At 40.1% G+C, this 27964-nt stretch overlaps 1 protein-coding gene across 5 annotated transcripts; it reads left to right on the forward strand.

The window, feature by feature from the left end:
* On the forward strand, positions 1–26815 carry ZNF22 (zinc finger protein 22). Of its 5 annotated transcripts, none has more exons than XM_041739083.1 (5): positions 1–270; positions 2483–3210; positions 8307–8399; positions 9629–9729; positions 24978–26814. In XM_041739083.1, exons 2-5 carry the CDS (start codon positions 2562–2564, stop codon positions 25116–25118), a joined length of 984 nt encoding a protein of 327 aa, XP_041595017.1. In that variant the 5' UTR covers positions 1–270; positions 2483–2561; the 3' UTR covers positions 25119–26814. The 5 variants fall into 5 exon arrangements, with proteins under 5 accessions (XP_041595017.1, XP_041595041.1, XP_041595049.1 ...); XM_041739100.1 differs by lacking the exon at positions 1–270 and adding an exon at positions 843–970 and having other exon boundaries at positions 24978–26815; XM_041739091.1 differs by lacking the exon at positions 1–270 and adding an exon at positions 981–1302 and having other exon boundaries at positions 24978–26815.
* The last annotated feature ends 1149 nt before the right edge of the window (positions 26816–27964 follow it).

The raw sequence follows: 27964 nt of genomic DNA on the forward strand, positions 1-27964 counted from the left end.
AGTTCGCACCCGAAGGGACGCGGCCACAGGCCCGGCGTCCCGCAGCCCTCGAGATGCCTGGGGGCGGCGGGCGGGGGAACAAAGCGAGGAGAAACTCTGGGTCCCTCCTTTCCGGCGGGCCCCGCACCATAGAGGGTCGCCCCCGCCACGTTCCTAGAGCGGCCGCCGGCGCCGACAGACGGCGCGGCCCGCACTTCCGGCGGCGCGAGGGGCGCCCAGCGAGCGAGCGAGCGAGCCAGGGCGGCGGCGGCGGCGGCGGCCCGCGGCGCGGTGAGTGGGCCGGGGCGCGCGGCGCGGTGGTGGAGGCCGCTCGGGCGCCGCGGACCCGGAGCCCCTCCCCGGGAGCCGCCGGGAAGGCCGGGCGCGGGGCGGGCGCGGGGCGGGCGGGGGGCGCGGGGCGGGGGGCGCGGGCGGGCCCGGCCGGCGGGGCCAGGCCGGCGGAGGCCTGGGCGGGCGGAGGCCTGCGCGGGGCCCCGCTCCTCTGGCCGCTGACCCTAGGCCGGCGGCCGCCCGGCGCTTTGCAGGGCTGAATACTTTGAAGCGGTGCTTGGGTGGCACGGGCTGTGGGGAGAGCGCCGGATGCGGACTCATCTGCACCTCCGGCCTCCCGATGAGGTAGCGGCCCTGTTGTCCTCCCAGTGGTACGTAGCAGAGAGCAGGTCCAGTCCGGGTGTGCGTGTTGGCCCGACGGCGGCGCTCGTCCCCCGGGTCTGCGGCGACGCCCGAGCCGCCGGGTGAGGCTGAGCCCCGGCCGCGGCCGGCGCCGCTCTCGGCGTTGAAAGCTGTGGCTGCCCCTCAGTTGTGCCCTCTAGAGGCCAGGCTCCGGGACCGGCTGTAGGGGCGGGGGACCGGCCGCAGGGTCGGCCTCGGCTCCGCTGTGAGGTGGACGTGACCGCGTACGCTGCTCTGCGGATTAAGTAGCACAGAATCGAGTCCGGCGTACGCGGCTTCGTCACGTGTAGCGGCCTCGGTGGGTGACGTGGTCTCAGTTTCCTACCACATCTGCTTTCTGTAGGATTGAAAATGGTTTTTTCAGTGTATGATTTCTACTATAGCTGTTTGTTCCATCATCGACACCAAGTACCTGACAGATGCCTCCTTGAAATAGCTATTCAGTAACAGATACCCTGCAAATACTGACTGAAGTTGACGAGGAATGCTCTCTCGGTGATTGGTACCGTGTGCACTTTGCTCCTTCTGATACTTAACACAATTTTAACACGGAGAATTATTGAATATCCAGATAAAGTCCTCAGCATTACCAGGCCTGGAGTCTGAATTATACAAACAGATGAAGGAGAGGCAAGAACAATGATACAGTTTGTATTTTCCATTATTTGCTTTATAAGCTTTATAAGCTTGATGCAGAGACCCAGGGTAATTATTCCCGTTTTAAAGTCTACTTCCTGACGTAAGATGTGGAAAATAGTTCCAATAATTTTATTACTTTTGCAGCCTAGCTTATTCCACATTGTCACCTATTTGGAGCTTGTGCCTTATAGGTTTGTTTATAGCCATTATTTTAAACGACCTAATAAGTGAATAAATGAAATTAATTTGAGTTTTTGCGGCATTTGGGTATCTTAAAACTTCTATTTTTGCATGTAAACTACTTTTTTCCTCCTCCGTTTCTTGAGTTCTACTCACCACTCTTTGTTTCTACTCAGTTTCATTCTACTATCCAGTAAAAGTTCTGAATTTCTTTTCTTCTCCAGAAACAATTCCTTTGTTTCATTTGGGTCATTAGAATCTAGGGAAAACAAACCTATAACGCATCTCTTCATTTACATTTTCTCATTCAGGATTACTGAATTGACTTCCAGAAACTCTTTATAGGGTAGTTCCTACTTTCAAAACAATTCATGCTGCAAAGTTAGAGCCAAGTGGTATCCATGCTGTGAAAGTAGAATGGCGAAACAAGCATAAACAAAAATATTTAATAAAGTGCTATGATTTGTCATTTCTTTCTAATCTGGATGCCTAAAATAGTCACCAGTAAGTAGAACTTTAACACAGGAGTAAATATTAAAATGCAATAATAGTTTATTACCTGAATTTAGGTTGTCTTTCAGAGTTATTCTGTTCCCATTAATATACTATGTTGTCTCCACCTGTTAATCCTTCAGAGTTATATATTCACTTGATAATGCTTAATAAAAACTTACTTGATAATGCCTTAATAAAAACTTACTTCATTTCACATTATCATTTTTATTTTGTCCTATCCCAACACACAAAAACTCCATAGGTAAATTTGGTCAAAATTTGGGGATATTTATTAAGTTGAAACCCTGGGAATTATTAGAATTATTTTCCAAGTGTTTTCCCCCCCAAATTGTCTTTGTTTTCTTATGTATTGGATACATTTTTTATTTAAACATGGATGCAATTTCAGTGGGTTGAAGATTAAATAATATGGGTTCAATTTGAATAATAACAACAATGATCTACCTTGGCTCTTATTTTTTTTTCTTCTACACAGAAAATTCTGAGCTGTGTAGCACTAGGAAGTGAAACTTCAGAAGAGAGCAGACTCTTAAGAATACATTTGGCTCATCACCATGCGGTTAGGAAAACCAAAGGGAAGTATTTCTCGGAGCTCGAGCCAAGGAAAAGCCTGTGAGAACCCACGCAAAACAGGCAGGCAGCGGCAAAAATGGGGAATGACTGTTCGATTTGACTCAAGCTTGAGTAGACTGCGAAGAAGCTTGGATGAGAAACCTTATAAATGTACTGAATGTGAAAAGAGTTTTAGTCAGAGCTCTACCCTTTTTCAACACCAGAAGATTCACACTGGAAAGAAATCCCATAAATGTGCCGATTGTGGAAAAAGTTTCTTTCAGAGCTCTAACCTCATTCAGCATCGGCGGATCCATACCGGGGAAAAACCCTATAAATGTGATGAGTGTGGAGAAAGGTTTAAACAGAGCTCAAATCTCATTCAGCACCAGAGAATTCATACTGGAGAAAAACCCTATCAGTGTGATGAGTGTGGCCGATGTTTCAGCCAGAGTTCCCACCTTATTCAACATCAGAGAACCCACACAGGGGAGAAGCCCTACCAATGCAGTGAATGTGGCAAATGCTTCAGCCAGAGCTCTCATCTTAGGCAGCACACGAAGGTGCACAAAGAAGAGAAACCTCGTAAAACCCGAGGCAAAAATATTAGGTCAAAAACTCACTTAGTGTCATCCTGGAAAGCTGGTACAGGTAGGAAGTCAGTGGCTGGTCTCCGCTAAACTAAGTAAAGGGCACTGCTTCAACCTTCTTTTAAAAATAAATAAATAAAAGCTATCTCTTTTAGAACTGGAGATATTTTGTAATAGACCACTTAAATACTGTATCCTTTCCTAGCATGGAGACATTGGATATTTGCTGACATTGGGCTGAAAGAAACTATGAGTCCACCTGTTCTCTTTCTCTCTCTCTCTCTCTCTCTTTTTTTTTTTTTTATGTAACTTGGAGTACAAAAAACTGAAACTATGTTTTGAGAGACTTTAAGATCTTGAACTCCTGTGATATTGCTTCCTGCATCATTTTGACAAAAACAACCATGTTTTTGATGACACATGTAAAAGTGCAGGTATTCTGGTGACTCCTCAGTTTTAGGATTTTCTGTGAAAGGAGTAATTAAAAGGGTGAAGAAATTAATTCCATTAGTTTGGAAGTTCTGCAACTGATGAGGAGATTTTATGTTTGTAAAGTTTTGTAGTATATTAACCATTGGTTTGTAAGTATGACTCCAGATTGAACATAACAACATGTATTCATGTTCAGATTTTTAATCAACAATGCCCATCACTTTGTTAGCTTTTTTTGTTGTTTTTTTCCCTACTGCTTATGGACAGTTATTAATCAAAGGAATTTCCCTCTTTTTCACCAAATTCTTAGTAAGAGATACTGTAGAAGCCAAAGGGAAAACAATTAGACCACAAGTCTCCTATTCCTAGGAGCACAATTCTTTGAGGTGGTGTTATACTGTATCACTTGTTTTCCAGAAATTGGGGTGGATTTATGTTGATCTATCCCCATGCATTCTTTTGGCATTCTTTTATGCTGTCTTTTGGCATTCTTTTATGCTCTGACAAACGGAGCTAGCCTTTTAGATCTACATGAATAAATAATCAAACCATATTATACCAACACATCTCCACTTGTTAATTAGAAATCTACAATTTACACACTTCCCTGTGTACCCCCTTTGAGAGTTTTAGATAACACTGGTTATCTTAAATGTTTGTCAACAGTGAAAATCATTTAAAGTGTTGGTGCATTGTAGCTCAATGTGTAGATTTTGAAATGTAAGCTAACTTTCTCTGATTTAATATGAATTATTTATGAAGTCAAGCATACATGTTTCTTAACTTTCATCAGAACAGTGCCAAGAGTCAGACTTTCTGATCAGCTTTCAGCTCAGGTTTTAATTTCTATTGAATGCTAACATTCTTCTGATTTTTTTTGTATCTTTTATAATCATACCAGTTCCTGCTGTATTAATGACAGTTATCCATAAAAATAAAACAAAATGGAATATTTTGCATACTACTACCTCCTGATTATTTTGCCCTTGGGAAATTGTTTTAATGATATAGACAACACCTAAAATCACAGGTTTTGGAAAAATCACTTGCTTTGTGTGTTATTGATTTCCTGAAGCTTGAACTTTGCCCCCCTCCTGGCCTTGCATTTGAGTCCAAGTCATAGAAGCTGGTCTTGTTGATAAGTTTCATCCAACAGAATATCCACAAAGTGTTTTGTGAGTATGAGGTGATTATAGTTACCTTTTACAAAAAGATAACTTGATCTTTGACCACTTAGCAGGTGTCCTATTAATCACAACCAAGTCACTTTGTAGCAGGGGCATGGCTATAGGGCCATTTTTGAGGATCTGCCCTCAGTATTATAGCAGTTTTGTGTCTGGAGTAACTTCTGACTGGGACCAACACCACCTTAATAATTTGCAAATTTTGACAGCAACCTGCAACAGAAAAACCTCTGTATATTGCTAGATTTCAAAATTTATATGTTTACTCTGAATACACTTACATTCTGTATAGAAGTAAAGCAAATACTCTTCAGGTTTTTATGTATTCCCAGTTTGGTATGCATGTCTTCTCAGAGCCCTAAAACTAGGAGCAAACAGGTCAGTAACAGGGTAGCCTTCTGTAGTAATTAATGTGCACTGTGGCAATCTTCATCTCCTTTTATGAGCATCTTACAAGAGACAAATATCATTGCTGCTTTAAGTTAATGAATTAAAGGATGTGTTCCACTACTAGGAATTGAGTTACAGGAGAATGTGAATCTGATAGGCTCTGCTTCTGAATACAGTTTTGTATGAAAGTATGCGCCCCTTCAGTATCCTGTGGAATTTCCATCAACACTCAGGTTTACTAGACTGAATTTTTTTATTCCTCTGGCAGGCTCCTTTCTTACCCCATCTCTGGATGTTTTGGGAAGAGAAAAAAAAAATCCAAGGTTATTATTTAAGTATTGCTGAAATTTCATTCACCCTACACTAAATGAGTAAGGAGTGTTGTTAAATATCTTGGCCTGCCACAGTCATCTATTCAGTCATTTTGTAAGTGTGGTAGAAATAAATCAAGTCAGTCTTAAAGAACTTTAAATGAGTAGTCAAGTGGAGGAACTGAGAAACTAGGAAAGCAAGAACAAGGTGCCCTGCAAGCACAGAGGAGGGACCTCTGCCCAGTGGTTCTTAATTTAAAGGTGCATCAGAATCACCTGAAAGGCTTGTTAACACATTTCTGGGACCATTCGCAGAATTGCTAATTCATCAGGTCTGGGCGGTAGCCAGATAATTTACATTTCTAACAAGCTCCTAAGTGATGCCAATATGGTGGTCCAGGACACACTTGAGAACTGCTGCTATAATCCATTACTTGGTGGGGTGGGGGGTGGGAGGTAGGTAGTGATGTGCTTGCATAAAATGGGGTCTCTGTGAGAATACTAGTCCTTGGTAAGGGTGGGCAGGATTTAATGATGAAGACTGCCCTGGGGTCAGCCTATTTAGGTTTACATCTTAATTACCTAGCAACTAGTCAATTTGAATAAGTGCTCTTGAGTAAATTAAAGAAGATAATTAAGGTTGAGTTGTGGAAGGAATTAAATGCAGGTAGAGAGCTTAGCATGAAGCCTGGGACGTTGTTTAGAATTTACTGAATAGATTGCCAGAGACAGAGAAACTATTATATGGAATCTGAAATTCTCAGTGACAAAAGTATTACTCCCATAAATTTAAAGATAGGTTCTCTTTTACTTTAAATGAGTCAATACTTTTTTTTTATTGGAGTTCAATTTGCCAACATATAGCATAATACCCAGTGCTCATCCTGCCAAGTGCACCCCTCAGTGTCCGTCACCCAGTCGCCCCACCCCCGCACCCACCTCTCTTTCCACTACCCCTTGTTCGTTTCCCAGAGTTAGGAGTCTTTATGTTCTGTCTCCCTTTCTGATATTTCCCACACACTTCTTTTCCCTTCCCTTATATTCCCTTTCACTATTATTGATATTCCCCAAATGAATGAGAACATACAAATGTTTGTCTTTCTCCGATTGACTTACTTCACTCAGCATAATACCCTCCAGTTCCATCCACGGTGAAGCAAATGGTGGGTATTTGTCATTTCTAATGGCTGAGTAATATTCCATTGTATACATAAACCACAGCTTCTTTATCCATTCATCTTTCGATGGACACTGAGGCTCCTTCCGGACAGTTTGGCTATTGTGGACATTGCTGCTAGAAACATCGGGGTGCAGGTGTTCCAGCGTTTCACTGCATCTGTATCTTTGGGGTAAATCCCCAGCAGTGCAATTGCTGGATTTGGGTCGTAGGGCAGGTCTATTTTTAACTCTTTGAGGAACCTCCACACAGTTTTCCAGAGTGGCTGCACCAGTTCACATTCCCACCAACAGTGCAAGAGGGTTCCCTTTTCTCCGCATCCTCTCCAACATTTGTGGTTTCCTGCCTTGTTAATTTTCACCATTCTCACTGGTGTGAGGTGGTATCTCATTGTGGTTTTGATTTGTATTTCCCTGATGGCCAGTGATGCAGAGCATTTTCTCATGTGCTTGTTGGCCATGTCTATGTCTTCATCTGTGAAATTTCTGTTAAACGAGTCAAGACTTACAGAGAAAAGGATGCTTATAAAGGGCAAGAACCATCTAATACGTTTTTAAAGGAAATTTAAGAACCTATGATTTTTTTGACAGGTAATATGAGTCCCTCTTCAAAATACACGTACATAGCCACAAACACAGTATTTATACTCCATATTAGGGAGGCAGAGTGCTTTCATTTTGTTGAGGAAATAAAAATGTGTTGGGCACTGGCCATATATAAAAGACCAGAAGCAAAGGTAAGTTATATTTTCTAAAGTAATATTAAAACAGGTGGTGAGTATATGGTATGATTGTCATTCAAATTGGGAGAATTTATTGTGAAAGGGATGACATTTATCAGGTTAGGGAATGGAAACCCAAAAGGTGGTAGAGGCCAGGCAGCTAAGCTAAAAAGACCTGTGCTGTAAACTGTAGCACATGTGCCCCTCTAAAGGATAACCCAACTCCATTTTAGCCACTTGTTGCCATGCAGACATTCAGGCCCACACATACCAGCTCTTGATTTTCCAAGAGAAACCAAAAATTCAGATTTTTAGTCACTACTCTTATAACCAGTTTGCCACACTTGGAGTAGAATTTTAAGAATGTAAAGCTTGCATGTATGACAGGGTGAGAGGAGCAAGAAGGGGAGAGGCAGAGCTATATGATGGAGTGGAAGCTGTAAAACACAGAAGAATGCTCAGAGAACAGCAAGTAGCTGCTTTATTGACAATTCAGTTTCACCTAAGAGATGTGGGAAATACAGCTAGAACGGGCCTCCACAAGAGCCTTAAATATTACCTTAAGAGTGAAACAGTTTGTTAAGGTGAGTTGCATAAAGATTTTTAGAGCATAGGTTGAAAGGCGATGATCCCGTGAAGTAGAACAACCATGTTATTAAATGAAAAACTCCCCCAGAAGAAACCAAATTGGCCTATTCGGACCTACACGGCTTCACTTCCTACCTTGGGCCTCACATCTCATTTCCTTTCATTCCCTGCTCCACACTGAGTGACAGCAACTCCAAACTGCTCTATAACTTTGCTTATCTTGCTTTGCCCAATACCTACTCAGAGTCAGACCTCCAGGAAGTCAGCCTTGAATCTTTCTTAGATGTTCTTCCTGTAAACTGAATTGTAATGATCCATGTTTCAAGCTCTCTCCTTCTTCCTCTCTCTTACTAGACTGTGAGCTCCTGGCTTTTAGTAGTCATTCAAGCCACAGTTTTAATGAAGAATGGCCAAGACAGAAGCACACAAAGAAGGTTAAAGAAAGAGGTAAGGAGAGTTCTGGGGACTTTTTAGCCTGGCTATCAGCTACCATATCTACATTGCTGGAGATCCCACCTAGAACTTGATTCTTCCCCCATCTGCTGTCCTTCTATCTCTTCAGTCTTTCTATTCCCTTGGAGGTCCTTGTTCATTGTGTAATTCATTCTTTAGCCTTGCACAAGGCACACACTTCTATTTGTTGAGTGAATGAAAAAAAACAAATGTAAAAAATGGCATCAACCTTTAAAGAATCAGAGATTCTCAGGTCTGAAGGGTCCTGGAAGGCCACTTACCTCACCTTCCCCTATATTGGATGATTATTTTTTTTAATGACCTAATTCTTCTCTTACACTCTTTGAATTATAAAATACACACACATAGAGTCTATATCATTTTTAGAAGACAGCCATTTCCAATTTTTAAATAACCCAACACTCTGTGTTTTTCAACTTAAAGCCAGATTTAGAGCATCTTAAGGACTTTGCAGACTTTAAAACACACACACACACACACACACACACAGTTTCTTAATATCATTTTCATGTCCAAGCAATACCAGACTCTCAAAAATTAGAAAATGAAAAGTTGTTGGAAGATATTTTAAGTTGGTAATTTGGAGAGAATATTTTTTCTAGATGATTTGAAAGATAGAGATGTGGATCCAGGAGACTACTTGCTATTACTGAGAGTCAAGAGGATTCTTAGAATAGTCCACGTGGGAGGAAATTAAAGTGGGTTCCTGGAGTGGAAAGTGCTGAGGAAGAGAGTATTAAGAGATATTGTGATAGAACGGACAAGCCTGGAGACACATCAGATTTGAGATGTGAGCAAAAGAGGAAACACAGTGGTAGTTTCCAGCCCAGGTAACTAGGAGTTTAGTGGGGAGAAGATAAATTTGTTTTAAGAAATGCTGATCTTGAGATGTTTCTGGTAGTATCTGGGTGAAAAAATATAATAGGAAATTGAATATCGAAGTCTAAGCATGTAAGATATTCAAGAAGGAAATTATTATTTGTAGCATCCTGTGCTAACAATAGGTATTATATTAGCGTGCTTGAGCTGCTATAATGGGATACCAGACTAGATGTCTTAAACAATAAACATTTTCTCATTCTTTTTGAGGCCAGAAACCCATGATCAAGGTCTTGACAGGACTGTTTTCTGTTTTCTCTTCTTTGCTTCCAAGCAGCCATTTCTCACTGTGTTCTTGCATGGCTTCTTCCTTATCCATACAGAGAGAAAGAGAGAGAGAGAAAGAAGGAAGAAGAAGAAGAAGAAGAAGAAAAAGAAGAAGAAGAAGAAGAAGAAGACGACAATGACGACAATGGCTGCCGAGGTCTCTTCCTCTTCTTTTAAGGACACTAGTCCTATTGAATTAGTGTCGCCCTTATGATTTCATTTAACTTTAACTTCCTCCTTAAAAGCCCTATCTACTAATACATTCACACAAGGGGTTAGGGCTTCAACATCTGAGTTTTCACAACAGATATTATTCCCACTGTCTAGATAAAGAAACAGACTCAGAGAGTTCAAGTAACTTACTCAAGGTCAAATATGACAAAAAGGTTCATGGCCTTTTGGATGTCTCTTTTAGAAATCTTGTTACCCCATCCTAGATCATGTGAGATGAATGCATTTATATGGCTATCAAAAATAAAAGTAACAGTCCCAACCTCCTTGACCTCAAAGAGAGGAGACTTGCCAGGATAGAGTATGACAGAATGAGTGTTGACTCTACTACACACAGCCTCCAGCTCTTCTGGTTCCATGCCTGGGTCTACCTTAGTTGCATAGACACCCACAAATTTGGATTTATTTGCCCTTTGAGAACCAAAGAGATCTAAACATAGGTTCTGTTTTACATGTAGATCTTGGTTGTTCAACACTGCTACTCCTACGACAATTTTGCAAGTCTTGATCTATAGTTTTCCCTGAAAACTCGATAAAAATGAATGGAGGAGAAGCAAAGGGATGCTCACGAGTGGGAAGAGCATGGTGACGTCCTCTGTAGGGAAGAATTTCAGTGGGACCAAAGGTCTAATCAGATCTTGCCTCACTCAGCAGTAGACACAGCTTTCACTTTGGAAGTGAGCATAAACCAAAATGCTGTTGCTGCCCCCTGTTGGCTGGTTCTCCTCATAACCAACTGGAGACCAGCCAGCAAAGGGATAGGATTACACAAACCAATCCTCTTTCCTCATTTCTTTTTTAAAGATTTTATTTATTTATTTATTTATTTATTTATTTATTTATTTATTTATCTATCTATCTATCTATTTATTTATTTATTTATTTGAGACAGAGAGAAAGAGAGAGAGAGAGAGAGAGAGAGGCAGAGACATAGGCAGAGGGAGAAGCAGGCTCTATGCAGAGAGCCCAATGCGGGACTCAGTCCCAAGACCCTGGGTGGGGATCACACCCTGATCCAAAGACAGTCACTCAACCACTGAGTCACCAGGCTTCCGTCTTTCCTCATTTCATTCACTGAACCCTCCCTTGCTTTCTTTGATGTTGAAAGCTGTTTAGTTTATTGATGCAGGTTAAAGCTGTGTGCCATGGAGACTGTTCTGGAACAAAAGGGGAGAGGGTGGGTATTATTTATGATAGCTAAGAGATAGAAGCAACCCAAGTATTCAATGATGGGCTTATTTCTCATGATGCCCTCATGGCTTTTTGTTTGAGCTAGAGATGGACCACATGTCATTTTCAGGGGTATGTTTTCCTTGCTTTGTACAGGACCCAGAAACATGTTTAGTAAGTGGACATTAAGTGTCACCACTGATGCAAATCAGCAGATTAAATCCCTAGGCTCAGAAATATCCCCACCTAATGAAAGTACCTCATGGGCAAAGAACATAGTACTCAGTCACAGAAGTTTTCATTGTTCTAGGACATTGGGATTCTTGTATTTCCTAGAACCATCACTGCATGGCAGCAAAGGAAATATAATAGAAACCAGACTGTAGTTGATCCACATTCAACCACATTCAACTTTTATTTTCCTTTGAAAATGCTATACTCAAAATGTTGAAAATTTGGGGAACTCAGTTGGTTACATGTCTGCCTTTGCTCAGGTCATGATCTCAGGGTTCTGGGATCAAGCCCCATGTAGAGCTTCCCCACAGGGAGCCTGCTTCTTCTGCCTAAGTCTCTGTGTCTCTCTGTGTGTCTCTCATGAATCAATAAATAAAATCTTTTAAAAATAAATAAAATAAAATATAAATGTAAAGCCAATTACATTCCTGTAGCAAAAGATTGACTTAAATAGCCTGGGGCGGGGGGAAGGAGAGGAGGGATCCCAGAATAATGCCTAGGTGCTTTGTCACATTTGCCTGGTAGGTAAGATATCCTAAGTAGCATTGCATTTCATGAACTCACCATCTTATCTGGTACTTATTCTTCCAGTCCTTTTCCTGGTGCTTCTCTTTCCCCCACTTCCAAAAGGCTGAATTATATCAAAGAGCCATATATGAGAACATCTTTGTGTTCAGTGGTTGGGTACACTTAGGGTGAAGGTAGAGGGGAAGAAGGGTGTTGAATGTGAGAAGTAGTGCATATAAGAGATATATCTCTGAGTTGGAGTGATTAGTCTTGAGTTTCGGATCCATTTCTTTTTTTAAGATTTTATTTATTTATTTATTTATTTGATAGAGAGAGAAAGAGAGAACAGGCAGGGGGAGCAGCAGAGGGAGAAGGAGAGGCAGGCTCTCCACTGAGCAGGGAGCCCAACTCAGGGCTCCATCCTAGGACCCTGGGATCATGAGCTGAAAGCAGACGCTTAACCAACTGAGCCACCCAGGTGCCCCTTCAGATCCACTTCTGCTGTGGAGAATCTATATGCCCTCAGGCAATTCATTTTTCCTCTCTGATCATAGGTCTTATCTGTCAAATGAAGTCAAAACTGACAGGTAAACCAGTTGTCTCGATTATGTTCTATAGCCATAAGCTGCTGAAGCCAACTTTTGCTAACTAAAACGATACAAAGAGAAGTAAAGAAAGATGGTTAAAGAAAGAATTGAACCACTAGATCTTAGGAAGGAAGGGCAGCCCTAGGGATGTCAGGGTCATGCGCGATCTTTAAAAAGCTGTCATTGGAAGTTCTCAGTTCTAGCCACCATCTGCTTGCTAGCTGTGATGACAGGGCTCCAATGGATATGTTTTGCAAGGGGAAGGAGTATTGCCATTTCTAACAGTTGGAGGGAGGGAAGGAGAAAAGGAATTGAGAGGAGAGAGAAAAAAAATGAGTAAAGGGATAAGACTTATATTCTTAAAACTTATAAATTGCTCTGAAAATAATCTCCAAATATCTAAATTAGTGATCTAACAATAGTTTAAGTAACGGGAATATTACAATGAACACATACTTTCTGATGCGACTACTTTAAAAGAAACAATAATTCATCTCTGTTTATGTTTTTGTATTATGTTTATATCCATTCTCACAGAAAAAATGCTACTAAATATTCACATTTATTGACTCAGGTCTTCTGAAGACTTCCAGTAAGTAAATCATATCTACTCAGAAGTAATAAGAATAAATTTATTTAAATTTGTTTTTAACCTCACACTTAGACTGAGAAATGTTCATCATGGGCAGTTTTCCCTTAAAACATTTGAAGCTAAGTCAAGTACTAGTTTTAAACTTTATTCTTTGTGGCAGAATTGTTAAGGATATCTTTTGTAACTTGCCCTTCAGACTGTATATTACTACACTAAACACATTATTTTGTTCTTTCACATTTACTTAGATTAAAAAATACATATTTGTATATTTTTATATGTCTCTCTCTTTCTCTCTCTCTCTCTCTCTATATATATATATATACACAAAAAAAAACCCTTTTACTAATGTATAATTAGGAAAAAATTACTTTCATTTCATGGCATTTCCCTGGATTAACTTGTTCTAATTCATCACAATTATTATTCTGATTGTTCATCCTCCCTAGTGGGAGCCTCTCCCTCTGATATCTTTTTTTAATATGTCAGCTCAACTCCTTTTTTTTAAAGATTTTATTTATTTATTCATAATAGATATAGAGAGATAGAGAGTGGGGGGGGGGCAGAGAGAGAAGCAGGCTCCATGCCAGGAGCCTGATGTGGGACTCAATCCAGGGACTCCAGGACCACGCCCTGGGCCAAAGGCAGGTGGTAAACCACTGAGCCACCCAGGGATCCTCTCCCCTTGATATCTTAAAAGCATCCTCATCTTATGTTATCAGTAAGTCCAGACCCACTGATTTTTTTCCTAAGCCATGGAATCAGTTTTCCTCTAAGGGATCTTGGCTCCTTTTACTGGAAAATAATGCTGGAGATAGAATCTGGTTACTGTGGTGCACATGAGTCACAATGATGGAAAAGGCATGCCTTTTAAGGCTGTATGCTCTTTTGGCTTAAAACGTTATGTAGCCTACTCAACATATATTAGGAGGTTTTATCTGCCTCAGTGGGCTTTCTACTACATAGACACCAAGCTACTGCTCACCTCTGATGTGACTCTAAATGTAGTCAGTGCTCCACTCAGTGATCTTTTCATCAACCAACACTGATGGGCACAGTACCAGTACTGCCAGGGTGGAGTTCACCGGGCCATAGCACCTGCCTAGGAGCTCTCTGCATAATAGAATAGTAGAAAAGTCAACCATGAGATGAAGTACTGCATAGAATGGAGATGTGTGCAAAACAGAGACCTGTGCTGGCTCCAGCAGGCTCTAGGGGTTGGGGGGACCACCTGCATTGAGGGGACCAGGGAAGGATTCGTCAGTATAGTGGGAGAGGGATGGAGGAGGAGAAGGCATGCCCATGTGGAAACACATGCAAAGGCAGAGGGGTTAAAGACCATGGAATTTTCAGGCAGGTGTGCATAGCCCAGTGTGGCTGCTGCTAAGAGCATATGCTGGAAGTAGAGGAGATAAATACAGGGAAGTAGGGAGGGCACAGAGTATGGAGAGGCTTGAATGCCTAGCTAAGAAGTGTGGCATGATGTCCTGAAGGCAGTGTGGTACCGTCAGAGTGGTGTTAAGTAGGGACAAGGCCAAACCAGATTTGCATTTTGATGGTTTTTTTCTGGCAGCAGTGTAGAAGAATGTCTCAAGGACATAGCCTGATGTATGTTTCAGAGTCTTTTCAGTTTCCTCTCCTTAACCACTTTCTAATGCTGAAGGTGTGTTATTCCAAATGATACCACTTGAGAATCATAAATACTTTTATTGCCTTCTGAGCCTGAAGAGAAATTGACTGGTTTATGTCTTTCCTTTCTGGAGCTGGCCTTTTAAACCTTCAAAGCCCCATAGCCAAGGCAAAGTTTATGTAATGGATTGAAGTGCTCTCTTACCTTCTAGCAATATTTATTATCTTCATAATTAATTAATTAATACCTCACCTGATTCCAGAAAAGATTCATGGTAGTTTTAAAAAACCTGTTACATCAACAACAGTCAGAATAGTTGTGCTGCATAACAATGTCTAGTAGCTTCCTATAACTTCCCACTGATATTTTCATGAGCACACAGGTGAGTATAAAAACCCAGTCTTGGGGCACCTGGGTGACTCCATGATTGAGTCTGCCTTCGGCTCAGGTCATGCATGACCCTGGGGTCCTGGGATTAAGTCCCACATTAGGCAGGGAGCCTGTTTCTCCCTCTGCCTACGTCTCTGCCTCTCTCTGTGTGTCTCCCATGAATAAATAAAATCTTTTTTTTTTTAATCCACAGTCTCACTAAAACCTGAGAGTGATAGACAACCTGTTAGCTAACAAATAAGGCTGGATTAAGGAAACTATAGCACAGGCTTCATTTCCACCTAAAAGATCAGGAAGACACGTATGTCCTGTCCAAGTTTCCCAGGACTGCTGTAACAAAATAGCACAAACTAGGTGACTTTCCACCACATAACTATATTCTTTCATATTTCTGGAGGTGAGATGTCTGAAATTCGGATGTAGACAAGGCCATGCCCTCACTCAGAGAACTCTAGCGGAGAATTTGCTCCATGCCTTCCTCTCAGGTTCCAGTGTTGCTAGCATTCCTTGGTGCTCCTTAGTGCCACCCCAAACACTGCCTTTACCTTCACATGGCCTTCTCCCTTTTTTGTTCATGTCTATGTCTTTTTTTCTCTTCTTGTAGGGATACCAGTCATAATGGATTAAGGGGCCACTTTGCTTCAGCATGACCTCATTGAAACTAGTTATATACCCACAGTGACTCTATTTCCAAATAAGGTCACATTCTGAAGTTCTGAGAAGGATGTGAATTTTAGAAGGACCCTAAAAGAACATAGGTTCTATCATTCAAGGTGCTCCTTGACTCAAGATCAGTGATAAAACGAGGTGCCACAAATTTAGTAGCTTTGGTCAGAAGTCTGGGTGGGCTTGACTGGGTTTTTTGCTTAGGGTCTCACAAAGTGAAAATCAAAGTGTCATCCAGTCTGAGTTATTATCTGGAGGCTCTGGACAAGAATCTGCTTCCAAGTCATTAGATTGTTGGCACATAATACAGAATAAAGAAAAGGAAATACTCTTTTGGAATTAAACAGGAAAAATAAACTTAATTTGGTTTCAGATACTACCAAAAACAGAGCCTGAGCAAAAACATGTTTATAGGGAATTTACTGAAGGAAATCTCAGAAAGTAGAAGGCAGGCCCTTGGGAGAGTTGCTATAGAATGAATGAATGTGTTCCCCCCAAATTCATATGGTGAAGCCTAAACCCCAGTGTGATGTCTCAATCTACTAGAGGAGATTTAACAAAGGCTTCCAGAGTCTCCTATGGCTAGAAGTGGCCCCTGAGAACTTTCCCCAGAGCCTCCAAGCTCTCTGGAAGTACCCACTGGGAGACTTACTTCCATGAGATAATAAAACCATCAGAGACAAGGTGATAATGGTCAGACTCCAGGACCTGCAGACATGACCAGGGCTCAACTGCTGCCTCCAAGATGCAGAGACTTCTTTTCACCCTTACCCCAAATTTTCTGAGACTAATTAATACTTTAAAGAAACATCAATAGACTAATGAGCTAGAGTTCCAGGAGGTGGTCCTCCAGTATATCTCCATCCTGGGCTGAGGAAGCACGGGCTTCTCTCCTTGACTGTTGAATTTATTTCTGCTATTCCTTGCTGTTATTTCCTTCTATTCTTCCCTTGCTGCTCCTGCTGTGTTATGGGAAACACCAAGTACAGAGAATGATGTATGAGGAGACAGACTAAGGAAAGGTGGGGTCCTCCTTGGGAAATCCCACACTGTTTCCATATTGTCATGTATTTTAATACTGATAGCTAATTTGCAAGATACAATTCCTACATATTATCTTTAATCCCCTCAATGGCCTCAAAAAGCACACATCAGTATCAATAATCTACTAGCATGGATGCTGAGTCTAGGATACAGATCTTTGCACATAGATTCTTATGCACTGAGACTTTAAGTTCTGTAGAGCCAATCTCTCAAGTATGATTTCTGGATCAAAGGGTATGCGTGTTCTAAATGTCATAAGTACTGCCAAGTTCTATTCCATGAAGGTTTAGCAATTCACACAACCACAGCAGAGGAGTGGGGCCTTTTCCCAGTGCTCTTAGCTTGTACTAACTGTTGTAATTCTCTTAAGTGTTGGCCAATATGATAGATAAAATGTTATTTCACTATTGACTATTATTTTACTTCCCATTTTCTTGATTATGATTATATTTGATATGCACATTTACTCTTCTGAGAATTATCCTTTATATTGTTTGTTAATTTGTCCATAGAATTGTTTGTCTTTCTCTTAGGAGTGATTAGTGTATTAAGGATACTGACCTGAGGCATCTGAGTGGCTCAGTCGGTTAAGCATCTGAATCTTGATTTTGGCTCAGGTCATGATATCAGGGTCATGGGTTTGAGCCCCACACTGGGCTCCACAGCAGATGTGGAGTCTTCTTGGGATTCTGGCTCTCTCCCTCTCCCACTGCCCCTCCGTGCCCCTCACACACACTCTCTCTAAGAACAAAAAAGGATACTAACCTTTATCTGTCAGGTATGATGTAAATATTTTCTTCCAACCAATTAATCATTTTATACCTGATTTGTTTATATATATAAATATATTTTGTTATATGGAGTCTCAATAATCTTTTATGTTGTTGAATATTAAGGTTTTAGTTTTGTTCTTTCCTAATTAACTTTATGGCTTCAGTTAATAATTAATATATTGACACAGTCATGATGGGATATTATACAGCTGTTTATTAAAGGAAATCACATTTGTTTCAAATCTAAACAACTTTACTTCAAAATTCTTGCTTGGGCAAAGGAGAAACCACGTGTGGTATTGACTTTTTTCACTTTTAAGATAAAACCTATCAGCAAATAATATCACACCAAGATTTTGGAGGTGGTATTCAGACAACCACCTTTGGGCTTAGATTATCCTATTAAAAACACAACATAGCCCAGTTAGTGGGTAAGGAGAAAAGAGTGGCCAGCTTCACTAGTAGAAAAATTTAGCTGAAGCTGCAATTGTTCAGAGGCAAGAAAGATAAACCTCAGCTACTGGGTTAAGGGAGAGGCTATATACAATGTGCCCTTAATGGGTATATTTACATTCATGCCTCTAGACCATGACCTGAATTTTCCTGGACATACAGGAAGAAAACTTTATCATCATCTGGAAGACTGAGCAAAAGTGGTTGCCGAAGAGGGACATTCTGATACTACTAAAAGTAATATTTTTATTACTAAAAGCATCTTTAACTTCTGAGTTCCACAGGAGTGAAGCTCATGTAAAGGCCTTAATTGTTCAGAAAAACTGGGACCCCATCATCTGCAATAAACAGTAAATCCAAGAAATTCTCTTGATTGTCTTTTAGAAAATAGTTTTGGATAATTTTGAATAGTCAGCAATCTTTCCCCAAATGACTCCTACCTTTGGCTGACACAATCTTTTACTTAAAAACTTCGCATCCTTTTTAAACCAATTTAATCAGTAAGTATTTAGAATCAGTTTTAGAAGAATCAGTTAAGTCAAGCACAGAAGGAGATCGGTGACATGCTGTATCAAGGTATATTAATATAGATACTTTTTAGATATCCTGACCTAAAAGTCAGGAGATACAAGATGGAGCCTCAATAACACATCCTGGAGTCATCACTGTCCAAGTGTTTTGTAACTTTCCCCCCAGTGAAGCAAATAAACATTGACTGTCTTTTTCTACTGGGATAGTAAAGATTGCTGAGCACAAGTCTGTTACAGAAGCTTTATCCTTAAATAGGACTAAGGAAAGAAACTATGCTGTTTGGACTAGGCTGTGTCAAAAAACAAAGTATACTATTGCATTAATTGCATAAAATATTGAACAGAGCTACAGTCTTATCTATTTGGTCCTTGTAGATGAAACAGAAGTATACAATGACCAGTGAAAGGAATGATTAGTTTTTCTTTTAAATAAGGAAAGGCATCCTGCCTTGTTAATTTTCCCCATTCTCACTGGTGTGAGGTGGTATCTCATTGTGGTTTTGATGTGTATTTCCCTGATGGCAAGTGATGCAGAGCATTTTCTCATGTGCTTGTTGGCCATGTCTATGTCTTCCTCTGTGAGATTTCTCTTCATGTCTTTTGCCCACTTCATGACTGGATTGTTTGTTTCTTTGGTGTTGAGTTTAATAAATTCTTTATAGATTTGGAAACTAGCCCTTTATCTGATAGGTCATTTGCAAATATCTTCTCCCATTCTGTAGGTTGTCTTTTAGTTTTGTTGACTGTATCCTTTGCTGTGCAAAAGCTTCTTATCTTGATGAAGTCCCAATAGTTCATTTTTGCTTTTGTTTCTTTTGCCTTCGTGGATGTATCTTGCAAGAAGTTTGCTGTGGCCAAGTTCAAAAAGGGTGTTGCCTGTGTTCTCCTCTAGGATTTTGATGGAATCTTGTCTCACATTTAGATATTTCATCCATTTTGAGTTTATCTTTGTGTATGGTGCAAGAGAGTGGTCTAGTTTCATTCTTCTGCATGAAATTCTAAATAGAATTTTAAACCCATGGCAATATTTTGGTTTTCTGTGGTTTTGAAAGTCTTTTATTTTGGCTCTAATATGACTCAGCTTATATTAATCTTCCACTGATTTACCTTCTGGCAATCTGAAGTGAGGAAAGAATGACCCATTAAATCAATAGTCTTCTGGGTAAAATCTTGAGGAAAGTAGTCTAAGCTGTGAAATCACAGCAGGTAGAACATAAGAAGCCACAGTGAGGACCGGTGTATGGATGATATGAATAAAGATAAGAACCTTTAGCTTTTCCCAGAGAATTTTTGGAGAAGGCTTATGGAGTCAAAATTTTGTTTTGAGCCCTCAGCATAACAATAAAAAATATCCCTTCTGAATAGTTGGTATGGTTCCCTCTTTCCAGAAGCTACTCCAAAATGCTTTGTCTTTATCATTTGAAAAGTTCCCCATAATGGCCTTTGCAATTCTAAATCATGTTTAGTGAAATTGTGCTATTTTAGAATGCAAGCACAAAATTATGGTTATACTGAGAATACATATGAGTTCCCCTTGAAGAAGGCTTGATGTAGGCATGAAGGGACCCATTGTGGCACAAAAAGAGAGTAAGTCTGAAGATCCAACATCCAGCCATTCTTATGAAATGGCATATCAAGCATTTGACTACAAAACTATACAGTTAATAGCTTAGAAACCATTAGCTCTGGAGTAGGAAAACTAAGAATGAAGACCTCCTATGTTAAAGTGCTTTCTCTTTTAAACAGACAAGACAGAATCTTCTCACTGAGTGTTTTTGAGAAGGATTTATTGTTCTAGCAATAAACAAAAGCAAAAACTTGCCTAACAGCATCTGTATACCAATTAGTCCCCAAAGCTAGCTGAATGGTGGGTAAGAAAAACTATCAATCCCCTGTCCTTTAAGAAGCTTCCTTTTTAACACACAAGCTAGGGTCAAACAAAATAGGCAAGAAAAAGGAGAGATAACTTCAGAATTTGGTTAATAACAGTGAATGAAAATGATGGCATGGAAAGGCATTACTCCTCCCAGGAGGAGAGTTTCTATCACAAATTTCTATCTATTTATACTTTTCAAAAACTCAGTAATCTAATAAAGCATGTGGGAGTGTATGAGTACTTACACACTCCGAGTCCTACAAAAACAAAATAAATGCAATTGTGTTCTGTGGTAAGTTCTATTAAAGAATTGAAAGCTTCAGATGACCAATGCGGACATGCATCAATCATAATTGGGTTAAAATGGCCCAGGTTAACCCAATAAAAGGAAACAGAGCTCTTTGGAAAATAGCTAATTACAATGTTGCTACAAGAAAGAACAAGGGCCTGGAGCTCCTTAATGGTGGTTGGAAAATAATGGAGACATGTCAAAAGGCAAAGGAGCTAACTTGATGAGGCTCCTGGTGGCCATATATGGAACAATTTGAGCAACACCATGAACAATGTACTAATCGATATAGACATAATCAATCAATCATTCAAATACTCATGAGTCCATCCATACTTATATGAGTAAAGAATTGATTTTTTAAAAGATTTTATTTATTTATTCATGAGAGACACAGGGAGAGGCAGAGAGAGAGGCAGAGACAGGAGAAGCAGGCTCCGTGCAAGGAGCCTGATATGGGACTCGATCCCGGGACTCCAGGATCACACCCTAAGCAGAAGGCAGACCCTCAACCACTGAGCAACCCAAGCGTCCCAGGAATTGATTGAATAAATAGTGGGAGATGGAGAAACCACTTCTCTACAGTAGAAGTCTAATTAGCATAGATGGAATGATGGAAATAGAACATCACTATTTAAAAAAATACCACAGTATTAATTGCTTCAGGCAAGATTCATCACTGGATACTAAATGAGTGGACAAAAGTATAAGGATGGAATATTTACATAGTCTCAAAGCATCTTTCAATAAAATACTAATTACAAAGGGAAAAATAGTAACTTTACTCATTTTAAACAGACACCACAGAAAAAAATAAATAAACAGACACCACTTTTAACCTACAACTAACAGTTAACTAGCATTACCAGCAATAAGATATGGTGGCATCATATGCCTGAGGAAGGCACAATATCATTTCTATAGTATTTTGGACAAAATTTCACAAGCTAACTTTAATCAGACAAACCCACATTGAGCATCATTGTATAGAATAAATAGCACTCTTCAAGTGTATCAAAGTCTTGAAAGGCAATGAAATATGGAAGAAACAATCCCAGATCAGAGAAGATCTAGGAAACAAGAAACTATGCACAGAGGCAGCATTTGCCCAGATTGGATCTTGGACCAGAAGAAGGACATTTAGGAGGATAACTGACAAAATATGAATAAGATCTGCAAATTAAATGTTAATTTCCTGGTTTTGATTATTACTCTCTGGTTATGTGTCAATATTTGAGGACACTGTATGAAGGGTATATGAGAATTCCTTGGGTTCATTTTGCAACTTTTTAAGGTAAGTTCGAAGTTATTTCAAAGTGAAAAGTTAAATAAGTTTAAGAGGAAAAAACAAGTTTAAAATAATGTAATCAATATGATCTGACTTCTATAGAGAGAAAATACCCATTAAACATACTTAAGTATAGTTAATATATGGATGTTCAAGCACAAGTATTTAAGGAAGACAACAAACTCCACAAACACTGGCTGCATGAAGCGCCTGTGTAGGGATGGAGATGGAGAGAGGATATGGGAAGGGAAAGGAGAGATTAGTCACTTTTTCTCTAAACACTTTGTGAGTAAAGGGCTAATAAAATCCACTTTCCTCTAAGGATAGATTGCCATGGACTATCTTTCCAACGTTGTGCCAATGAAAATCCTATAAAGGTGGTGTGGCATTTAAATTCTCAGGTGGCCTCCAATAATCCCCACCTCCTGGTATTCAAACCCTTGTGCACTCTCCTTCCACTGAATATGGGCAAGACTTTTGACTTACTTATAGCCATGTAGCACTACAAATTTCCCTGGAAACCCTGCTTTAGCTCCATCCCACAAATTTTGATGTTATGTTTTCATTCAACTCAAAATATGAAAATAGTTTCCTTCATACATCCCATCTTCCTATTTTTAATAAATAAATAATAGATTAGAAAAAATAAGTAATTCCTTTTTAGCCAAAAATTATTTTTAATTTATAAGTATTTTAAATACTTTTAGTACTTAAATAATTTAAATACTTTTATTTTATATGTATTTTTAATTTCTAAGTACCTGAAGATTTTCTGTTTATCTTTCTGTTATTAATTTCTAGTTTTATGTAATTATGGCCAGAGAATATGTATGATTTGTATGATTTAAATTATTGTAAATTTGTTAACATTTATGTTATGCAGAAAAAGTCTATTGGCTAATGCTTCATGCACTTGAAAATAATGTAGATCCTGCTATTGTTCAGTAAAACCATTCTGTGTCAATTATATCTGTTTAGCTAAAGGTAATATTCAGTTCTTCCACGTACTTGCTAATTTTCTTTTCTCCAGTTAAATCCATTACCAATAAGGAGTGTACCAATAAGTCTCCAGTGATTTTTGTGGATTTATTTCTCGTAATTCTGCCATATTTTTTCCAAGTATTTTGAAATTCTTTTTAAAGTACATATATATTTAGGAATTTTGCAACTTATTGGTGAAATGACAATTCTTTTATCATGTAGTCTTTCTCTTTAATTCATCGTAATTCTCTTTTCTCTGAAGTGTATTTTATCTGTATGAATATAGCTTCTCTAGCATTATTTTGATTAGTGTTTGTATCCTATGTCATTTTCCATCCTTTTACTTGTGACTAACTGTATCATTGTGTCTCTTGGGGGGGGGGGTTTGCTCTTTTTTCTTTTTTTTTTAAGAGAGAGAGAATATGAGAGTGATGGGAGGGGCAGAGAGAGAGAGAGGGAGAATCTTAAGCAGGCTGTACACCCAGCAGGAGCCTCATGTGGGACTTGATCTCACCACCCTGAGATTATAACCTGAGTCAAGATCAAGAGTTGAATGCTTAGCTGACTGAGCCACCCAGGCACCCCCTGTATATCTCAAATTAGCTTCTTGTAAACCACATGAAGTTCAATCGTGTATTATTTGTTCAATTTTATGTTTTTAATCTGACAAGTCTCTGTCTTTTTACTGTGGTAAAAAAGCACATAACATAAAATTTACCATCTGAACCATTTTTCAGTGTACAGTACAGTAGCATTAGATACATCCACATTGTTGTGTAACAGATCTCTTCAGCTTTCTCACCTTGCAAACCTCGAACTCTACATCCATAAAACAACTCCCATTTTCCCCTTCCCCCATCCCTGTCAACCACCATTCTTTCTATTTCTAAGAGTATGACTACTTTAGATACCCCATATAAATGGAATCTTGCAGAATTTCTTATGCCAATCTCTGTCTTTTAGTTGGATGAGTAGGTTGTTTCCACTTCATGAAATTATTGGTATGTTTGGATTTAAGTGTGCCATTTTGTTATTTGTTTTATGTGTTTTTTCTTGTTTTTCTTTCCTTCACGTCCCCAAATCCTGTCTTCATTTGAGTTCTTTGAATATTGCTGTTACTCCATTTTAAGTCTCAGGTTTTTAGAAATAGTATCTATTTGTATAGATTGCTTTAGTGGTTACTAGGGAAATTACAGTTTACGTATTTAACTTTCCATAATCTAATTAGAATCAACACTTTACCACTTAAGTAGAATTCAGAAATCTTTCCACCATGTAGAACCCATTACCCTCCTCCTGTTTATGTTATAATTATCTTATATATTATATCTGTACACATTGAAAAACCCCAGTATGTAATGTTATTATTTTTCTTTTAACCATCAAATATATTTTTTCAAGAACTCAAAAACAGAATATATACCAAGATATTTACCATTTCTCTTGCTCATTATCCCTGATGTACTATTTTCTTCTGTTATCATTTCTCTTGTATCATTAAGTACTTCCTTTAGCTAAAACAAAATACAATTAAATTTAAATTAAAATTAGTAATTAAATAAATAAGCTTTTAAAAATGAAAGAACTTACTTTAGCAAGTTCTTTTACAGCAGGTCTGGCGGCAACAAATTCTCTTAGCTTTCTTTCATCTTGGAACACCTGTCCTTTACCTTCATTCCTAAAGTTATTTTTTGCTCAATATAGGATTTCAAGTTGATAATACTTTTCTTTCAGCAATGAAAACTATCATGCCACTTCTTATAGTTTCTGGTTAGAAATCCACAGTCATTCAAATTGCTCTCCTCCTACAGGTAATACACCTTTATTTTTCTGGTTGATTTCAATATTTTCTTTTGTCTTTAGTTTTTAACAGTTTAATTTTGTTTTGGCTGAGCATAGAATTTCTTTGGATTCATCCTATTTAGGGTTTGTTCAGCTTCTTGAATCTGTAGGTTTATGTAGTTTGAATTTAGGAAAATTGAAGTCTAGGAAACCACAAATTTAGGAGATTTTCAGCCATTATTTCTTGAAATATATTTTTCATCACTGTATTCTTTGTTCTTGTCTCTCTGGTAACAAGAAGTTTTAGCTTTTATACTTCCACAGGGTCCTGAGGTTCTCTGTTCATTTATTTTAAGTCCTTTTTTTTTTCTTTCCTTTCCAGGTGGGATCATTTCTACTGATCTATTTTCTGTTTCATGGAGAATTTTATGTCATCGCCACCTATGCTTTTGAGCTCACTCAGCGAATGTTATATTTTAGTCACTTATTTTTCAGTTCTAAATTCCATTGGCTTCTTCTTTAAACATAATTGCAGAGTCTTTTTCTATTCATTTTACAAGTGCTTTTAATTGCTGGTTAGAATATTTTTAAATAATTGATACAAAGTCTTTGTCAGACAATTCCAACTTCAATGTCATGTGAGATTGATGTCTCTTTACTTTCTTTTCCCAAGAAAATTGAGATGTTCCTGGTTCATCTGAGTAATTTTGAACTGGAATATCATCTTTTCAGACTCTGAGTCTTTTCAAACATCCTTTTGGAAATGCTGATTTGTTTATTCTGGCAAGAAATGGATCTGACTCGGTTCAGGCCATACATTCCATCTCATCCTCTACAGGCTGCTGTTTCACTGTCAGTACACTTTTCAAAACTTTTGCAAAGCTATTTAGATCTTTCCCATGTGTGCACCTCTCAGTGCCAGTCTGGGTTCTGGCCAGAAATCTTTCTGGCAATTCAGTTTTCAGAGTCTTGATTATGCTGATGAAGATCAGATCCAGTCATGCACAGTGTGGGAGGACATCTTTGAGTTACTGGACAACTTAACGGGATCTCCTTCCTCTGGTTCCCCCTCATCATCATCTCCCCAGTACACACACATCCCTGAAGTGCCTCTTTGAGGTTCTGTGGCCAGAAGCATGGGGCGTTAGTTACTCTTCTCTGCTGCTTACTTTTGCGACTGGACCAAGAAGTGAGAGAAACAGAGAATTAAAAACACGGTAAGCTCACCACTGATTTGTTAGTACTTCAATTCTGGTCTCCTTTCCAGTTGTCCTGCTGGGATCCATAGTGCAGAATCCTCTAATGGCTGCCCCATCCATTCTATTTTATGGCCATTTTCAATGAGGGATACAAGGTAGAACATGTTTTCCCCACCTTACCTGGAACCACTTCCTACAGTTATATACTTCTTTATGTCTGCATATCATCTAGATCCAATCTTGGACCTTTAGTTTTAGTCAACACCTTCTGGTCTTGACTCCTTTTTCTTCTTCCCCAGGCAAAGACCAATACTCAGTCACTCTATTATTAAATTACTTGCATAGCTTTTGTGTTTTAATTGCCTTGCCTAGTCCCATTCTGAATTCAAAGTGCAGATTCACTGAGGTCTTGGGATGGGAGATGCCTGATAACTACTTTCCTTCATTAATCACTTAAAGCATCAGGAAGATAATGGAAGCAATATTTTATAACTTCCCACAGGCATGTAAGTTTCACAGAAAAATATTTTCAAGTTGAACTAAACAATGAAATAGTTCTCCCTGGAGAATTAATTATCTGCTAATTTATCCCCACTGGAGTCACTGGTAGGCTAGGAAATAAATTGGTTACTTCTTATTATAAGCCCAAGTGGACAAAGAATTTTTCTTGCTGTTCAGGGAAGGCAAGGCCTGGAGAATTTGCTCATAATGCTCTATCATAATTACCACTAACAAAATCTGAAGCCACTTCTGCTCATGGTTCTCAGAGACAGTTGACACACAAAGTAAGAAAAAAAAAATAAACTTCCTCTTGCCAGTTGCCCCTGTGTCTTTATTCTTTCTACTGCTAGTTCCTACAAACAGTTCAATTTTAATAAGCCCCTCACTTGAGCCTACTATTCCCACACTGTATTGATTTGCTTATACTCCACTTTGTTCCTGGATATATTATTTCCTCAGCTTTATTTGCCTCACTAATCTTCATGAAAGACGAACTGACACCTACTGGAAGAGAAGTGGAATGATATCAAAGGAGTGAAATACTTCATTGGGTCTCAAAGTGTTTCCCAAAGCATTAGCAGGAGGGAGGGGCAAGATGGCAGAAGAGTAGCGTCCCCAAGTCACCTGTCCCCACCAAATTACCTAGATAACCTTCAAATCATCCTGAAAATCTACGAATTCGGCCTGAGATTTAAAGAGAGAACAGCTGGAATGATACAGTGAGAAGAGTTCGCGCTATCAAGATAGGAAGACTTGGGGGGGGGGTGGAAATAAAGAAACAAAAGGCCTCCAAGGGGGAGGGGCCCCGCGAGGAGTCGGGCTGAGGCCGGGACGAGTGTCCCCAGGACAGGAGAGCCCCATCCCGGAGAAGCAGGAGCTGCACCAACCTTCCCGGGCGGAAAGGGGCTCGCAGGGAGGTGGAGCAGGACCCAGGAGGGCGGGGATGCCCTCGGGCTCCTGGGGACACTAACAGACACCTGCGGCGCATGCAGGAGAGTGCGCCGAGCTCCCTAAGGGCTGCAGCGCGCACGGCGGGACCCGGAGCAGCTCGGAGGGGCTCGGGCGGCGGCTCCGCGGAGGGGGCTGCGGGGCTCCGGGAACGCTCGGAGGGACTCGGGCGGCGGCTCCGCAGAGGGGGCTGCGGGGCGGGAGCGCGAATTCACCAGCGCAGGCCCCGGAGCACAGGGCGCCGGGACACAGCCCAGGATCCGGCCTCCCCCTGGACAGGCAGAGGCCGGGAGGGCCCAGGACAGCAAGGACGCTCCTGCCCCGAGCTGAGCAGATCAGCGGCCCCTCCCGGGAGCCTCCAGGCCCTGCAGACGGAGAGCCCCGGAGTTACTGCAGGGGCTGACTCCAGGGCTGCAGAGCTGGCCCCGCCACTGTGGTTGTTCCTCCTGGGGCCTCACGGGGTAAACAACCCCCACTGAGCCCTGCACCAGGCAGGGGCAGAGCAGCTCCCCCAAGTGCTAACACCTGAGAATCAGCACGGCAGGCCCCTCCCCCAGAAGACCAGCTAGACGGACCAGTTCCAGGGGAAGTCAAGGCACTTAAAGTATACAGAATCAGAGGATACTCCCCCGTGGGTTTTTTTTTTTCTTTTTGATTTGTTTGCTTCCCCCACCCTTATTTTCCTTTCTCTTTTTTTCTTTTTTTCTTCCTTTTTTCTTTT

This window comes from Vulpes lagopus, chromosome 2 (genome assembly GCF_018345385.1).
Source record: "Vulpes lagopus strain Blue_001 chromosome 2, ASM1834538v1, whole genome shotgun sequence".
Lineage (NCBI taxonomy): Eukaryota > Metazoa > Chordata > Mammalia > Carnivora > Canidae > Vulpes > Vulpes lagopus.

Bases quoted from the DNA above. Each gene is read 5' to 3' on its own strand.
- ZNF22 (XM_041739083.1), top strand. From the start codon at position 2,562: ATGCGGTTAGGAAAACCAAAGGGAAGTATTTCTCGGAGCTCGAGCCAA. The intron at 3,211-8,306 runs GTAGGAAGTCAG...CTCTCTTACTAG, and splicing joins ATCCTGGAAAGCTGGTACAG to ACTGTGAGCTCCTGGCTTTT. The intron at 8,400-9,628 runs GTAAGGAGAGTT...TTATCCATACAG, and splicing joins AAAGAAGGTTAAAGAAAGAG to AGAGAAAGAGAGAGAGAGAA.